Source organism: Podarcis liolepis (assembly GCF_965112155.1).
Source record: "Podarcis liolepis genome assembly, chromosome: 13".
Taxonomy (NCBI): domain Eukaryota; kingdom Metazoa; phylum Chordata; class Lepidosauria; order Squamata; family Lacertidae; genus Podarcis; species Podarcis liolepis.
In genome coordinates, this window is record NC_139573.1 from 20,378,807 (window position 1) to 20,396,603 (window position 17,797).

A 17,797-nucleotide genomic window follows, 5' to 3' on the forward strand; every position below is an offset into this window, starting at 1 on the left:
TCTGTCCTTAGACCTATTCATGTGCAGGGCATACCGGTAGTTACGTTGAAAGCAAAGCAGTTTCTCATTTTAAGCCCTAACCCTAATGTCCCCACTCCTTCAGGCAACAATCACATGCTACATGTGGTTGTCTGCAGAGAATCCAATGTGTGGACACACATGTACGGACTCTGCGTGATTGCGACTGGTTACATATGTCTAGGTGGGAATGTCTCTGCAGACAACCCCATGGAGCACATGGGTGTTGCAGAAAGACAGGAGGTGGCCACCCTGTGTCACCATTTGAGGCAAAATGGGAATGTGCCATTCCTTGCACGCCCCCCACTTCCATTCCTGCCAGAATGCCCCCTCCCTTCTTGCCAAATGCGACAAGAGTCAGGCCGTTGCACATGGCATTGCCACTCATCTTCTCTGTCCCAGGTCAACAGATATTCCAAGAGCAAGTTTCCTATTTTACAGAGTGACACAGTTGCAGATGTTCCACCTTCTGAATATCAGTTCTCTCTCTTTTCAAGGGGACCTTTCTCCAAAGCCTTCCATCTTTGTGAGGCCCAGTCCTCTCGTCATCCCAGGGACACAATTCTTCATCCACTGTAGAAATGAATATCGTAGAAATGAATACCTTGAACAAGCAACTTTCTATTTCTTCAAGGAAGGGACTCCGGGGCATTTGTCTTCTAGGACTGATTCATTAAATCCTGCATTTCTCATTCCTAATGCCAAGCAAACAGATGGAGGGATCTACTGGTGTTCATATTGCTTCAGTCAAGACCAAGTTCAAAAATGCTCAGGTTCCAGTGACAGAGTTTACGTCAACATAACAGGTGAGGGCTCAGCTCTGTCTTGGTGTGCCAGTTTCACAAATGATACTAAAGTGGAGGTCGAATTTATTGCATCTTCAACCAGAAGGAAATGATGCATTGCCTAACATATCTCTCATTCTCTTTCTGTATTACATTCCTATAAGATTGTAGTTCTGCCTTCTGCTGAATGTTGGAGTTGCACCAGCCCTTAAACATCCCTCTTCTTCTCTTTCCCATTCAGAGCATTTCTATCCCAAACCTTCCATTTCAGTGAGTTCGCATGAAATAATTGCCCTGGGGGGAAATGCAACCATCCACTGTAAGAGTGAAGAGAACCCAATGGCAGAATTCACTCTGCTGAGAGAAGATTCTTGGGGTAACCGTGAGATCCAGAAGATGGAACCAGGCAGTATTTTATTTCCCATTCTCAATGCTAAACGAACTGATGGGGGGATCTACTTTTGTACCTATTGCTTCCAATCAGACTTGGACTTCAATCAGCGATGCTCAAACTACAGTGACAGAGTGTACATCAACATCACAGGTGAGATTCTGTCTTGGGTCGCATCCACACCAAAGACTCTTATACCACTTTAGCAGTCATGGCTTCCTCCATGTAGTTTGGGAACTGTAGTTTCACCAAAAGGTTAAAGTCTCTGTCAGAGAGTCCATTGCCAGTGTGATGAAGCAGTTGATGATTCTGGATGACATTGAACCACACTCTTTGCCAACTAACTTACCTCACATGGTTGTTGTGAGGACAAAACGAGGTAAAAAACCATTATGCTGGCTTGAGTGTCTTGGGATATAGTTAAAAAAATAATGATTAATTAGCTAATTACTTGTCTTAATATATCTTAATATACTGTTGGGGAAATGTATGTTTATATACCATTTTCTATTTTGAAAAGCAGAGGCACTCAGGTGCATAGTCCATAATCCAAGTTAACATATTTTTGTTAGGGTTGCAATGCATTATTTTGGAAGCTGCACATTAGGTAGACCTGCCTTTAAGTCTCTGTTAAATCAAATTTCTCATCTGCCTTTCCTTCATTCCATCACCTGAAAATGAAGCAGAAATTGTTAATTTTTTTTGGCCAATTATATGGCATTGGCACATATTGGCTCAGGCCTCTGGTGAAGACGAATGGTTTGACTCAGTATAAAGCACATTTTCTTATGCGCTCTGTATTATTTATTCCCCAGCTACTGGTTTTGATGGGGCAGGGATAATATTCAGGGAACTAGAATATGTTTCAGCCTCCCTTCCTGCCCTTTAGCTTCAGAGATTGTGGTTCACGTTGCCCATACTTTCAAACATGTCTTTGCACCATCAAGGGGTAGAAAGATGGTGGGGGCAGGGAGAGATGAAGCTGAAATAATTTGGATGATAAAGTATTTGGATGCTACTCTCTTTGCACAGTGTGCCTGCACAGTATATCCAGTATATGTCAATTGAAGGTGGTTTCGTGCATAGCAAACAGGTCTTTTGATCTGATGCAAATTAGCAGGATGCATTAAATGCACCACAAGCAACATGTCTCAATCCTTTCTTGGCTGTTTTTTTCTTTTCTTTTTCCTAACACTAGATCCCTCACTTTCTAAACCTTCCATCACTCTGACACCAACACAGCAGATTTCTACTGGGATGAATGTCAGCATTGAGTGTCAGGGGGCAGAGAGTTATCTGACCTTCTCCTTGTTCAAATCAAACAACCTGCTAGCATCACAGGAGACGGAAGGGAACAGAAATGCAACCAAGTTCTTTTTCTCTGAAGTGAGGTTGGAGGATGGAGGGAGCTACACCTGCCGATATCACCGCATAGGATTCCCCTTTCGTTGGTCAGAGTCAAGTGACCCCATGGAACTGGTTGTGACAGGTGAGGAGCTTCCATAGGTCTTTCTCCCACCTTTCTTCTAACTCTCACTCTCTGTGCATGAGCTCTAGGGATTATGGCTGCCAAAGCCAAATACCACCCTAGGCGATCTTGAGCCACATTACAAGGAATGGAGGAACTGGGTGTTTGGGTTTGCATCAGCAACGGGTTACTAGAGGCTAGATCAGAAATGAAGATGATTGCATCCAAGGTGAGGTGTATGGGAGATGGAGGTACATGGAGATAGCAGGAAGCCCATCTCAATATTCACTTAAAGTAAAGGTAAAGGGACCCCTGACCATTAGGTCCAGTCATGACCAACTCTGGGGTTGCGACGCTCATCTCGCTTTATTGGCCGAGGGAGCCGGCGTACAGCTTCTTGGTCATGTGGCCAGAATGACTAAACCGCTTCTAGCGAACCAGAGCAGCGCACGGAAATGCTGTATACCTTCCCGCTGAAGCGGTACCTTTCTGGAATGGCAGCAGTTACCCCACCCAATTTGCCGTGGATTGGGATTGTTTCATCTGCACATATATTCCCAGTGTAAAGAAAAGTGTGTGTGTGTGTGTGTGTGTGTGAGAGAGAGAGAGAGAGAGAGAGAGAGAGAGAGATGGATGGATGGATGGATGGATGGATGGATGGATGGATGGCAGGCATACACACCATTTAAAGTACATGACTCATTCAAAATAATCCAGAGAACTGTGGTTTGGTAAAGATGCTGGGAATCATACGTCAGCAGCAGAGCAGCCCATAGGGAAGATGCAGGTGTTACAAGAACTACTGAGGGAAAAACTGGACAATGCTGAGACTGCGTACAAGAAAAGCGCTGATGAGCTTAGACAACAGGGGGAGGAGATCAAAGTTGGGGATAAGGTATGGTTGTCGACAAAGCACTTGCCAATGAAGGGGAGGTGCAGGAAGTTAGAGACGAGGTGGTTGCGGCCCTTTGAAGTGGTAGAGCAGATAATCCTGGTATCATTCAAACTCCAGTTGCCAGCCTCAATGAAGATATATCCTGTATTCCAATAATTCATTTTGCAATCTTTCCCCACCCCACTTCACCCCACTGTCTCATCATTAATCTTCAATCTTAGGGGGTTGGGGGGTCAATCTATGGGAAGCTTTATTGTCCAGCTTCCTCTTAGTGACTGCATGGTTGGTTCAGTTCTGCCCCACCCTCAAAACAGCCCATTTTAGGAAACTTCTCTGGCAAAAATTTTGCTTCCACAACATTTTCCATGGTTGCAGAGGAGGCCAGTGAACAGGGATGTCTGTTCGATCCAAACCCATCCATGAGATCAAGGATTAGGATAACAGTCTTGGTTGTGCAACATAGGAATGCATGTCTTGCATATATTATACAGTGGTACCTCTGGTTACGAACTTAATTTGTTCCGGAGGTCTGTTCTTAACCTGAAACTGTTCTTAACCTGAGCTACCTCTTTACCTAATAGGGCCTCCCACTGCCGCCACGCCACTCCCACTCGATTTCTGTTCTCATCCTGAGGTAAAGTTCTTAACCCGAGGTACTACCTCCAGGTTAGCGGAGTCTGTAAGCCAAAGTGTTTGTAACCCGAGGTGTTTGTAACCCAAGGTACCACTGTATATGATTTGCGTAACTCTTACTGCATTTTTTTTGTCAAATTTCCATGAGAACATGGTACTTGTGCTGCTGATCCTTTTTTTACAATACGTATTATATGCTGTACAGGGACGCGGGTGGCGCTGTGGGTAAAACCTCAGTGCCTAGGACTTCCCGATCGCATGGCCAGCGGTTCGAATCCCCGCGGCGGGGTGAGCTCCCGTCATTCGGTCCCAGCTCCTGCCCACCTAGCAGTTCGAAAGCACCCCTAAGTGCAAGTAGATAAATAGGGACCGCTTTATAGCAGGAAGGTAAACGGCATTTCTGTGTGCGGCACTGGTGCTGGCTCGCCAGAGCAGCTTCATCACGCTGGCCACGTGACCCGGAAGTGTCTTTGGACGGCGCCGGCTCCCGGCCTCTAGAGTGAGATGAGTGCACAACCCTAGAGTCGGTCACAACTGGCCCGTACGGGCAGGGGTACCTTTACCTTTTACTTTACTATATGCTGTATGGGACTTCCTTTGTTGATATAGTCCCTTTTAAGGCTAGCTAGCTTGTAGGTTGTATGGGAGGTTGTTAGAAATTCTGGAATGTTACTTCTGGGGTGGCGCCATTGATAATGGCGGACTCCCTCTGATCCGGAGGGACTGGCTCTACGGAAAACGGGTCATTCCCGCTACGGCGAAGCGGGGACCCTTTGGAAAATCACAGGCGGATGAAGCCTGTGACCATGGGACTCGGCGGGCACCTTTCGCGCCCCCCCAACTCGTAAAGGAACCCAGTTACGGGCTCCGGAGCGAAGAGGGGCAAGTGGCGCAGTGCTGAGAGTCAACTGCTTCTTCCGTGGAGCGAAGCCACATAGCCGTGGCCGGAGAGCGCTGCCTTTTTCCTGGGACAATTTGGCTTTTAAAATAATTACCCGTGAGTAGCTCAATTTCAAACAATTGGACTTTAAATAATGACCTGCGAGTAGAAAGGAAAATTGGACTAAGAAATTCTTCTCAATTTGGCACTGAAACGGGAAGGTCTAAACAGGAAGTCAGCCTTCCGTTTCTTGTAGATAGATTAAAGCAAAGACATGGCAAACTAGAGTTCAGAAAATCGTTTGTAAAGGATTAACTTTCATCATTTAAAATTGTTGAACCCCCTTTGGAAGCAGGAGAAGAGGGGGGATTTTTTCCAGACTGGTTAAACCTGCAGAAGAGAGTGTAAAGAAAAGTAATTTTCCACCGTCTCGGACCTGGGAGCGGGGTGTCAGGACTGACGTTCTTTGGGAAGTTCATTGACCATAGACAAACGTCTTTGACAGACAGTTAAAAGAAGAGAAACATAGTGATTCCATCGTTCTCCTTCGCATTTTAAAGGAACAAATATTGACAAAATATCTGAAAAAGGAAACTTTGTTGCTAGATCTACTTTTAAAAGAAAAGATCAAATAGAAGTTCTTCCCCTAGAGGGAGCCTGTGAAACTGTTACTAAATCTAAATAGGGGAGCACTGCAGCTGCAACAGATTACGATCGTGGGAACAGACTTCTGACCTTGTATAACAATGTATTCAGAAGCTCTGGTGCGTGCTTTCTGCAAAACAAGTGCCCTATTGGAACAGTTACATGAGAAGACGGACTTGATGACTGTTGCGATTAGAAATTTTGGACAGGTAGTGGGTAACTATATAGAACCCACCCAGGAATTAAATCAGGAGTGTGCTCTGACAGATCAGATGAGGGAAGAGGATGTTGCTGGACCTTGGGTGCCAGAGATGGAGGGAGCTGTGGCCCAGCAGGAGCATGAGTTGTTGGATTTGACAAATGAACTTGGAAAAAGCCAGGCTTGGAGAGATAGAGCTTTGTTTGGTTTGGAAATGGGGGGTTGGATAGACCCCCCTATGCAGGGATGTTTTGACTTTCCAAGTCTGGCAATGGGCCGTGAGATGTTTGGGGTTGTGGGGGCTTGTAATTCTGGAGGGATTTTGAAACATGTTTTTAAATACCACATGGAGTTTCCAAGAGTGGACTATGGAAAAGGGGCTGATTTGTCGAGAAGGGTCAAAAACACTGTCAAGTTGGAGTTTCCAAGAGTGAAAGGAGCAGGAGACAAAGTAAAGTACAGTGGTGCCTCGCAAGACGAAATTAATTCGTTCCGCAAGTCTCTTCGTCTTGCGAGTTTTTCGTCTTGCGATGCACGTTTTCCCATAGGAATGCATTGAAAATCAATTAATGCATTCCTAGGGAAACCGCCTTCAGACCAGGTCCAGGGACAGTCTGTCCCCGGACCTCTTCTGAAGGCTGGGGGGGGGGGACAAGGGCTTTTCTTCCCACCCCCAGCATTTTAAAAAACCCCGGGACAGCGGAGGACTTCTCCGCTGTCCAGGGCGATCTTAAAATGCTGGCGGGCGGCATTTTAAAATCGCCCCGGGACAGCGGAGGATTTCTCCGCTGTCCGGGGCGGTTTAAAAGCCCTTAGGAAGGCAGGCAGGGGGGACAAAGACTTTTGCCCCCCCACCAGCCTTCAGAAGAGGTCCTGGACCTCTTCTGAAGGCGGGCGGGGGGCGAAAGTCTATGCTCCCCCCTGCCTGCCTTCAAAAGCCGTCCGGGACAGCGGAGAAACACAGCGTGTTTCTCCGCTCTCCCAGGAAGGCAGGCAGGGGGGAGCAAAGACTTTCACCCCCCGCCTGCCTTCAGAAGAGGTCCAGGACCTCTTCTGAAGGTGGGCGGGGGGCGAAAGTCTATGCTCCCCCCTGCCTGCCTTCAAAAGCCGTCCGGGACAGCGGAGAAACACAGCGTGGTTCAGAAGAGGTCCAGCATCGTTCCGAAGCCGGGCGGCGGGGGGAGGCGTTCCCGCCCCGCCGCCCGGCTTCGGAGCATCGTTCCGAAGCCGGGCGGCGGCGGGAGGAGGCGTTCCCGCCCGCCGCCAGGCTTCGGAGGAGGTCCGAGGACAGTGGCGAAGACGCGCTGCGCTTCCCCGCTGTCCCGGATATTTCCCTATGGGCTGTCGTCTTGCGAAGCAAGCCCATAGGGAAATTCGTCTTGCGAAGCGCCTCCAAAACGGAAAACCCTTTCGTCTAGCGGGTTTTCCGTCTTGCGAGGCGTTCGTCTTGCAAGGTATAAATATGAAGAAGAGCTGCGGAAGGGACATGGAAGAGACTTAAGGGCCTCGGACATAAGATTACCAGGTTAATGAGCTAGATTGATGGGATAGAAAGGACTGACAAAACCCGGGACCAGGAGGAAGAGACGCTGGATGAAGATTGGAAGAAAGTTTTTTTAAAAAAAAAATTATTAGGATTGTTTTATAAAATTGATGAATGTTAGAAAAATGTTGGAATGAAATCATTTGGCTTTAGCAAAAATGTTAAAAGAATTATGTAAGAATATGTTATGGTTATGAGAAACTGGTATAAATAAGATCTAAGTTTTAAGTTTTAGGGTTTTTTATAGTAAGATAAGGTTAAAATAGATTAAGGTAATTTAATGACAGAATATTATGAAAAATGGAAAGGATTTGCTGTGATAATTAACAACTAGGATACAAAAAAGGGAGGAGTGAGGAGGTCGGTGAAATAAGGCAATGACAGTTAACGATTTTGGAATATTGGATTTGTTTTTAAATTTTTGTGGTTTATTTTTGCTTTTTGATTGTCTTGTGTTACGTGTTTTGTTGTTACTTTTTGATTTTGATTTTTATCAATTTGTATTGCTTGATTGTGGTTTGTTTTTCTTTTGTTTTTTCTCTTTCTTTCTTTTCATTTTTCTTGTAATTTTAAAATTCTTAATAAATATCATTATAAAAAAAAAGAAATTCTGGAATGTTGAGCTCAAATGCAGATGTTCCTCATTAAGGTCTCAAGGCCAGTGCTGAATGTTTATCTGTGATGGGACCTGTGATGGGAACAGGTGTTGATTCCTTTGGGATGGAGGGGGTGAGCACCATAATCAGCACTCTCTTAAATCTGGGTGGGGCTGGTATGAGGGAGCTTTCATCCTGAAGTGATGATCAGTGCCTGTTCGGACCTTAGATTGTCTTTTGCCTTCCTGCTCAGCCTGCTATGATTTGCATGTTTTGTGTCAGCCAGCTAGATGAGATAGTTTTGTTATTTTCTTGGCTTCTGAGCAGTCCTAAATTGTGTAATCATGTGAAGTTTTTGCTTTTAATAAAGCCTTGTTTTTAAAAACAACAGGGTTTTTTTTATGAGAACTGACTTTGGCTCGAGTTACTGAGCCTCCCAGCTGACCCCCAGGCAGTGCTGAACCTGGCCTTCTGCTCTCTTCAGCCAGGACCACCCAACCAATCCATTGGTGGATGAAATTCCAAGCCCACATTATGGACCAGTAATTCTGAATGGAACACCCAGCAAATGACCAATCGTAAACTGACCACTTTTGGATGCTCCTGCAGTGACATAAAAAACTGAAATGCAACATGTGTACCTGCCATCTTCTTAGCAACAGGGAGCAACTGTGACAGTGGAACTCTGAGTAGGTCCACTGCTTGCAGACTTAGTATGCTTTGTATCATCTCTCTGGCTCTGGTCAGAATTAAAAGGCAAGTGGAGTAGATTAGAAGACTGCTTCCATTGGCAGGTAGATCCAGCAGGCTGTTCTTATGTTCTTAGAAATCAGAAGTAAGTCCCACTGAACTCAATGGGGCTAAGTATGCTGAGGGCTGCAGCCTTGAGACCATCTCCCTCCCCACCCTGCCTTCATCACAACCAACAATGGAGTAGTAACTCTTCTCTGTCTCACTCTGCAGCAAACACTTTTACATCCATGGAGATCATCATCCGCCTGGGAGTTGCTGGCTTGGTCCTGCTTTCCTTGGTGCTGATCGTGGCTGAGTTCATGTGCAGCAGGCAAGGCTGAGAAGCTCTGAGTCAACTCAGTTCCACAAGTCAAGACCCTTCCTTGAGGCATCCGAGACAAGCAAAGCCACAGGAATCCCATAGAGACTGGTTTCATTTCTTGTTCATCTGAAGGCCAAATTTCTATTCTGTGATAACACCAAGAAACCTTTTCGGAAGTGGCTGGGGTGGGGTGAGAATACTAGAGGCTTCTGTTTCTGTGATTTTTTTGAGCTTTTTTAAAAAAATTGGACAGGGCCGTCTTAAGCATATCCGGCACCATGGTACAAAGATCCTTGCAGCAGCACCCCACCCCGCCCCGTTTCCCAGAGTTGTCAACCTCCTTTTTTTAGGGAGGGAAGACCAGCAGCAGCGGAGGGAGCCTCTTGGGACGGGACACGCTGCCGGCGATGCACCCAGCTTTGCGGGGCTGAAGGAGGAGGGCAATGGTTGGGGGGGCAGCTTCTCCAGCAGGGAAGAGGCGGAGGCTGGATGAGGCCCCTCCCAGCTCAGCTGGCTGCTTCGTGCTGCGGTGGCCACGGCAGGCGGAGGCTCCGGGTGCAGCGCTTGCATGGTGAAGGCGGGCGAGGGCAGCGAGCGGGCCGGGGGAGCCAGCCCTGTGGAGATCCGTGGTGCCTGATGCCCAGCTTGAAGATGAAGATGGCTAGCAGGAGGGGTTCCTGCACCTCAACCCGATAGGCGAGCGAGCTGGCCTGCACCGAGCGAGCGAGGGTTTGTGCACTGCTCCCGCTTCCCTTTTCACCTTCTGGCACTCCGCAGAATTCGGCGCCTGCAGTTTAAAAGGGAAAAAACTGAGCCAACACTCAGCAGGAGCATACACGCACCCTTGCTCACTCAGCGTGCTCGTTCGGTGTTCTCCAGACTCTCGCCTGGCACCCTCCAAAACCTGGCGCCCTGGCACCCCACACCACTAGCATCTATGGGTAAGACGGCCCTGAGTTTGGAAGACTTAACTTACTCTTCAGCTAAGCCCTTCTCAGAGAAAACCCATTGAAATAACTAAGCGAATCATGTGTATTAACTCTGTAACTTATGATTTTATTCCTTATCTGGGTGTTTTGCTTTGTTTTTTTATTTTCTCCTATAGTGACCGTATCAAATGAAAAGCAATAAAAAGCATACCGGTCCATCTAAAACCAATGTGACTGTGAGTTAGGTAATTGCTTTTCTGTTACTTTGAACTGTGATTGGGCAGGAGTAGCAAACTCCACGATGCCCATCCTCAGTGAGAAAGCAGCTCCTGAAATCCAGCGGGGGAAATGAGAGGATTTTCAGGGTATGAGAGCCATAGGCGCCGACTCCATGGGGCCTGAGGGGGCTCGAGCCCCCTCAAAAAAATTTTTGGGGGGGCTCAGCCCCCCCAATAATCTCGGGCGCCCTTCCAGCAGAGCGCCGCCGCCGTCCCCCGCCTCCTCCCCACCTGCTCCCTCGCCAGCCAGCCAGCCAGCCGCGCGCCCTAGTCGGAGAGCCCCGGCCGTCCCCCGCGAGATTAGGCAATCCCCGGGGGCGGGGGCTCCTGCCTCGCTGCTTCGCAGCAGCACCGCCACTGCCAAGGCACTGCCGGGGGGAATTTCCTTCCTCCTGGCGGTTTCAGCCCCCGCGAGAACAGGGGAATCCCGACTGGCCACACCTCCCAGCCAGCCAATCGGCTGGCTGGGGGGCGTGGCTTGCCCTATTTAGGGCCGGAGCCACTTTATTTGCATATTCATGAGCTTATTTATTATTCATGAGCTTTCCCGCCCCCCCCCCCAATATTTTTTATAAGTCCGCGTCCCTGATGAGAGCGGAAGACTGTTGTGTGGAGCCAGCATGGAAGAATGCTAGTGCATATCCCCTGAAGGAAATGAAAGATCCCTAGTTTAATTCAAGGGTGGCAAAGGCAGGGGGCAGGGTTTATAGGAAGGGTGGAAATGTCCAAAGCTATTGTGGGGTGCTATTTTATGGATGGGGGTAGAGAGACCATTGTCAAAGCTCTGCGGAATACTACCTCCCTCTCTCAGAGTCTCTGAGATAACCTGATGCCCTGCCCTGTTATTACAGTGCCGCTGCACAATATTTGGCTTCAGGCATCAAAACATCTCAGGCCACTCCTGACATGAAGTCATTCTCAGAGGGGTTCCAGGAAGTCTGCCTCATCGTCCGCTCAGCCTGCAACGAAAGATGAATATAGACCCTTATTTTGTAGAAAGAGGAACCCTGCAGAGCCCCCTTGTATCACTTCTGTTTCTCCTGCTTTTGGAGGAAATGGAGTATTACATAGAGTCAGATGTTGCACACAGTGGTTGTCACCGTTAACTTCAAGGGAAGGGACTGCCTGCCTTTCTAATGCGGAAGGAGTGTAGCTTGGTAGCAGAGCATCCGTTTTGCATGCAGAAGATTCCCAGTTCAATTCCTGACATCTCCAAGTACAATACCGAGAGAATCTTGCCTGAAATCCTGCAGAGCAGCTGCCAGTCCTTGCAGACAATACTGGGCTCAATGGACCAACTGACTCACTCATTCTGAGGCAGCTTCCTGAGCTCCTTGCTTTGCTAAGTCTGAGGTCTCTCAGTAACCTTCTACTTTTGTTAACGGAGAAAAATCGAAGGAAGTAGATTAAAATTTGACTTTCATTTTATTTTAATGGAAAGATTTCACCACAATCAAACTATGATTTGGAAGTCAGGGAGAACTCTGGTTAATCCAAATGGAAATGGAAGCTTCTAATATCCTACCTGACAAAAGAAGAAGAAGAGTTTGGATTTGATATCCTGCTTTATCACTACCCGAAAGAGTCTCAAAGCGGCTAACATTCTCCTTTCCCTTCCTCCCCCACAACAAACACTCTGTGAGGTGAGTGGGGCTGAGAGACTTCAAATAAGTGTGACTAGCCCAAGGTCACCCAGCAGCTGCACGTGGAGGAGCGGAGACACGAACCCAGTTCCCCAGATTACGAGTCTACCGCTCTTAACCACTACACCACACTGGAGGAGGCACATGAGCCTGAGGCTTGCTGCGGTTCTTTTATATAGAAGAAAACCATGAATGTCAGAGCTGGGCCTAGGACAGCATCAGAGTAAGACAGAAATAAGTATTTGAGAGGTGGTCGTTCCTCTGCAGTGGGGAGCCACCATAACTGCAGTCCCAATGCCTCTTTGGAGCTTAAACTAACAACTCACTCACTGTGTATCTGTGAGTCTGTACAGAGGGACATACCACCAGGTCTCCTAATTGTTCCTTAAATGTGCTTTATTGACCAAGAGGGTCCAAAGTGACAGCATAGGCACAATATCTTTGGGGAGGAGGCAGTAAGTGACCAGAGCTTGAATTTGCCATGGTGTACAACTGGGCATACTAGATTTCTTTTGCCCCAACAATACTACTGAGATGCTCTCTCTCTGAGAACTAGAAAAATTAAAAATAGGAGTTGTGTTCCACGCCAAACACTCAGCCCTTCACTTCCTCTGGTTTTGCAACCATTAGATAGATGCAAACTAATAAGGGATGTGGTTGGTCAGGCAGCCATGGGAACGGAAGAAGGACAACAGCATTGGCCCATCAGAGAGGAGTCATTTCTTCTGCGGAAGAGCTGCATCGCAGAACATTGCTGGGTTTCAGCGGCAACAGCCTCCAGCTGAGATCTTCACTCGGGAGACAGCAGAATTAGGAGCAAACGGAACAAACAGCTGGCTACAGAAGCCAAGCCATGAAATTCCCTTCCAGCATCCTCTTTCTAGGTTGGTCTCACTCCTTGGAGGGCGGTGGGGTCAGAGTGTTTGCAAGAGCAGGCCTGGGAGATTGGAGGCCTGGCTTCCATTTCTGTTGCTCAGATATCTTGACTCTAAATGGATCCTCTCTAATATAATCCTCTCCTTTCCAGGTTGTTGGCTGACCAGGCAGTGGCAAATGGCTAGAGGTGAGTTTGGGTCAACGAAATAATCCCAAGAGTGGGAGAGAGGCATAGGGCAGAATGGGAGTTCAATGCCAGGGCCTCCAACAATCAAGCTTGCTTTTCTCACTACTGCTGAATGATAAGTGGTAGCTCCCACACTTTCCCTGTAGTGTGCAAGGATGACAGGTGCAAGTGCCCCACTCTCCTTTGTCTTTAGACAACCTGTGTCCATCTCAGCTGTCCATGTGTCACTCTGAAGTTTCTGTAGGAATGTTAAGGAATGTAGGAGAGGATAAATTTATTAGATATGTTCTTTCCTCGCTCGTGCTAGTGAGCATAGAGCAGATCACATTCCTTGCAGTAAACAACAACAACAACTATTTTTATTATTTACTGCAAGGAATTCTGCTGCTGCTGCTGCTGTTGTTGTTGTTATCCCCAGCCACTCTAGGAGGCTTCCATCAGAATATTAAAAACAGAATAAAACTTCAGACATTAAAAACTTCCCTAAATAGGACTGCCTTCAGCTGTCTTCTAAAAGTCAGATAGTTGTTTATTTCCTTGACATCTGATGGGAGGGTGTCCCACAGGCTGGGCGCCACTGCTGATAAGGCTCTCTGCCTAGTGAAGCTTGTTGATGGCTGGTTTCAGCCTTTTAACTAAGCAATCCAGGATGCCCTTTGTGCAGACGCGATTCTTCCTGGTCATTTCCCCTTTATTTCCCTCTTAAAACAGTAACAACACAAAGCCATCTTATTAAAATAAGAATAAAGCTGACTCACATTGAGTAGCAATCTGAAGGCAGGCTTTAGCTGCAATTTCCGTTTCATTTGCAGGAAAATGTAGACAAGTGAAGTGATGTCTCAGACGTACAACATGTGGCCTACATGCTTTGTTATGGATGAGGCTGCATTTGAACAGCAGGATCAAGAGCAGGTCAAAAGAGATCCAAAAGAGAGATTCAAAAGAGGAAGATGGCTGTGTGCCCAGCCCTTTTATATGGCTTCACTTGGGTCACACCTATCTACCTGGTCACACTCAGAGGGAGTGGCTCCCAACAGGTATTGCAGGAAGTCCTCCCTTTTTGGAGCCACCTTCCTCTGTGTGTCCATTCTAGGAAACAAGGAATGTTGGACTTGACTGCTCTATGTCTACATCCCACATTTCCAAGGAAGGTACCTGCTACCTTTTGGACTCGGTTCTCTTTTGACTCTTCCTCAAGCTACTGCATCTCTGAGTGATGATAGAGCTGCTTTTTAAAACAAAAAAACTTTGCTGACCAGAAATTTACACAAACCGATAGATATGGGCTGCATTGTAGCAGATCCCAAACTCCCCTCCTCCGGCCATGGATCAGATGAAAATTGGTGAGAGTCTTGGAGGACGACTTACGGTAATTAATTTTATGCCTGTTGTAGCTGTTGTAATACACTGTGCCGGATGTAACAAGATTTGTAGGTGTGTGTTTTTTCTCAGACAGGCCACAGGCCCCCTAAATGAAGCTCATGGGCAGGCAGCCACTCAGGGACCACAGCTGGATAACCCCTGCTCTGTTGGATAATGCTAAAGCAGAGTCATCCAGCACTGCCGTTTGAATTTCTGTACAAACTCACTCTATTTGATTCTCCAGCTGCAGGTGAAAGCCTCCTATTTGACAGAAGGAGGCTGTTGCCAGTGTTCCACCTTCCCATTCTCTTTCTTGATCAGGACAATATCCCAAGCCCTCGATTTCAGTGATTCCCAGTCCTAATGTTGCCCTTGGAGGGAGTTTCTACATCCAATGTCGGAGTCCACATTACGGAGCCACCTTTGATCTCTTCAAGGGAGAACCTGCAATTTATGTGCGATCTGAGAAATCTTCGTCTTATACAGTGGATTTTTTCATTTGTGAGGCCAAACTAGAACATGGAGAAATTTATCAGTGTAGGTATTGCTTCGATCGCACATGCTCGTGTCGAAGTGACAGACTTTACATCAACGTAACAGGTGAGGGCTTGGCTTAGTCTCTGTGTAACAGTTTTACAAATGATGCTAAAATGGGTGTTGGGTTTACTCCATCTGCCAATCAAATGGGGGGGGGGAGTGCACTGATTGAACTATATAACTGAACTGATCAAAATATGTACCTATCAAAAGGGATTCTTTATCTCCATTTCTATTTAATTGTTAGTATTTTATTCCAGATTAATATGCATTCACTGTAACCAAAGTCATAATGGAATGCAGATTGTGTAGCACACTATACAACCCCCTGCTCTGCACTCCATTTGTCACACACCCAGGCCCTAGTCAACGGCCAAGGCAATGGATGTTACTATACAACCTGAAGCCTACAATGGAGGGTCCACAGCAATCCTACCTATCCTACCCAATCTATCGATATTCACACTCTGAGTTGCACATGGTTTTCTATATTCCGCAATCGCATGCAAATCCTTCCCATTTTACAAAGCCAGACTATTGTGTAAGATCAAAGGATTAAGCATCCTTCTTTTTCTCTTTCTCCCCCTGGATAAGCTTCTCCCAAACCTTCCATCTCAGTGAGCCCAGGAGAGGTGATTGCTCTGGAAGGAAATGCCAACATCCACTGTAAGACCAAAGAACAGCAAGAAGCAGAGTTTACTCTACACATAAAAAATTCTTCAAATAGTTATGAAAGCAAGAAGATGGGATCAGGAGAAGTTCTATTTCCCATTATCAGTGCCAAAGAATCAGATGGGGGCATCTATCGCTGTAGCTATTGCTTAAAGCTCGAGAACACTCGAGAATGCTCAAACTACAGTGATGAAGTACACATCAAAGTAACAGGTAAGATCCTGTCTTAATCCTTGTATGCATCTTTCGCAGATTGCACCAATACAGGTTTGAATTTGCTGCAATTGTAAATGAAATTGGGAAAGTGTGCTGGCTCCACTATTCTTTAGTTTTAAAAGGAGGTATCTCTTCAATTCACAGTTGGGTATCATTTCAACATTTGTAAATGATGGATTCCCTGACTTCTACAGCATCCTTCCTCTCTGTCTCCTGGCCCTGCACCTCTCCAACTCCCTCTTCTGCCTCTAATTCTGAACTGCCCTCTGCCCCAGACTCTTCCTGCTCACTAAACCCTGTCACTTGGGTATGACCCTTCCTCCTCACAGTCGGCTCTTCCTCCCTCTGACCACTCCTCATTGTCCCACCACCAGTCCCCTGGCTCTGAGCCATCTTCCCATGGGGGCTCCCTTGGGGAGTGCTGACGCCTCCCACCTCTCCTCTGCATCCAGACAGTCCATGAGTCTTTATAAAGATATTGAACAACACTGGGCTTGTGAGCATTAAATGCCCGTTTGCAGATGGTAAACTCAGTCCTTCACAGCAGAATGCAGCAGAAGCAACTGTGGTTGGAATAGGAACAGCAAAGGTTTTATTTATAAAGCAAATAACAAAACAATAAGACGACTCTCACATCCATCTTCTTCAGCAGAGGAGCAGAGAGAGAGGAGAGAGGGAGGAGACATTTAAATAGTTCCCATACTCATACCTCAATTAAGTAATTAAAGGCAACCCGCAACATTATGCAATATGAGAATGAGACATTACAACACTAACACCCTCCCGTTTTCATGGTAACATTGCCTTATCATCTAGTACATCTGTACATATAGACCCAGTTGTTGTTTATTTACAACCTTCGACAACACGTCTCTGGGGGAAACAGAGGCTTCCTTCCTTCCCGCACTGAGAGTGATGGAAGCCCCTCCTGTCCTGTAATCCTGGCTGTACATCTCCAAGAGAGCGTGAGTGAGACAGAGGCAGCTTCAGAGGAACTGCAGCCTTTAGACATGGCTCCTGAGGGGGATGGGAAAATTGCCCCCGAGTCCCCACAGACACGATGAAGGAGTAGGGTCCAGGCTTGGAATCAGTCCGACAGGAGGAGGGGTGGCAGATGGAGGATATCCTGTTGGAGAAGAACCCGCCCTTTAGTGAGATCAAAGTCGTCATTGTCAGATGATTGAGCTGTGAGCTCAGACTAAAACTGCTGTGTAAAGGTAAAGGACCCCTGACCATTAGGTCCAGTCATGGCTGACTCCGCGGTTGCGGCGCTCATCTCGTTTTATTGGCCGAGGGAGCTGGTGACCAGCATGACTAAGCCACTTCTGGCCAACCAGAGCAGCGCACGGAAATGCCGTTTACCTTCCCACCAGAGTAGTACCTATTTATCTACTTGCACTTGACGTGCTTTCAAACTGGTAGGTTGGCAGGAGCAGGGACCGAGCAACGGGAGCTCACCCCATAGTGGGGATTCGAACCTCCGACCTTCTGATCGGCAAGTCCTAGGCTCTGTGGTTTAACCCACAGCGCCACCCGCGTGTAAATACTACTGTGTAAATACTAATAAATCTAAGCGCAATTAAACTCCCAGCTTACCGCATCTTCGGTGTGAGAGGGACAGTGTAAATCCTGACATTTATTTATGCAATATATATGTGATAAATAATAGCACAAAGCCAGCAGTACACACACCATGTGCCAGTAGAAACCAATTCATCAGTTAAAATATTCACAAGTTAATACAGTGATCCAACAGAATAGTTAAAAATTCACATGGTGGATAGTTGACCATCTATTTGAGCTATGATACATTCCACATTAGTGTGATTTTTGTAGTGGTGCTGCCACTTCCTTGCTTGTGAGTTTCACAATGCCGGCACCACCATGAAGTGCTGTGCAGCTTGCCTTCCCTGACAGGAGTCTCATCCCACCTGTGTTCTCTGCCAACTAATCTCCTGAGTAATGGCATAAATGCAGCCTATCGATATTC

At 46.9% G+C, this 17,797-nt stretch overlaps 1 protein-coding gene and 1 long non-coding RNA gene across 12 annotated transcripts in view; both read left to right on the plus strand.

Moving 5' to 3' along the window:
* Window positions 1–17,797, plus strand: part of LOC310691780 (leukocyte immunoglobulin-like receptor subfamily A member 1) — a 50,414-nt gene that overhangs the window by 2,004 nt on the left and 30,613 nt on the right. For 7 of the 11 annotated variants that reach the window (XR_014518563.1, XM_083471808.1, XM_083471815.1 and 4 more), the window contains exons 4-8: window positions 516–824; window positions 1,045–1,347; window positions 2,393–2,683; window positions 14,704–14,982; window positions 15,514–15,804. Coding sequence is in view for 10 of the 11 variants with exons in the window: in XM_083471808.1 (XP_083327934.1) it covers window positions 516–824; window positions 1,045–1,347; window positions 2,393–2,683; window positions 14,704–14,982; window positions 15,514–15,804 (1,473 nt within the window). In the remaining variant the exon portion in view is untranslated. Of the gene's footprint in view, window positions 1–8; window positions 421–515; window positions 825–1,044; window positions 1,348–2,392; window positions 2,684–14,703; window positions 14,983–15,513; window positions 15,805–17,797 lie in introns of those variants that run through there. The other 4 variants (XM_083471812.1, XM_083471814.1, XM_083471817.1 and 1 more) reach the window with 4 other exon arrangements.
* LOC310691871 lies at window positions 4,862–8,065 on the plus strand. The gene is made up of 2 exons (XR_014518590.1): window positions 4,862–6,375; window positions 7,369–8,065. It is a non-coding gene; the product is annotated as an uncharacterized lncRNA (long non-coding RNA).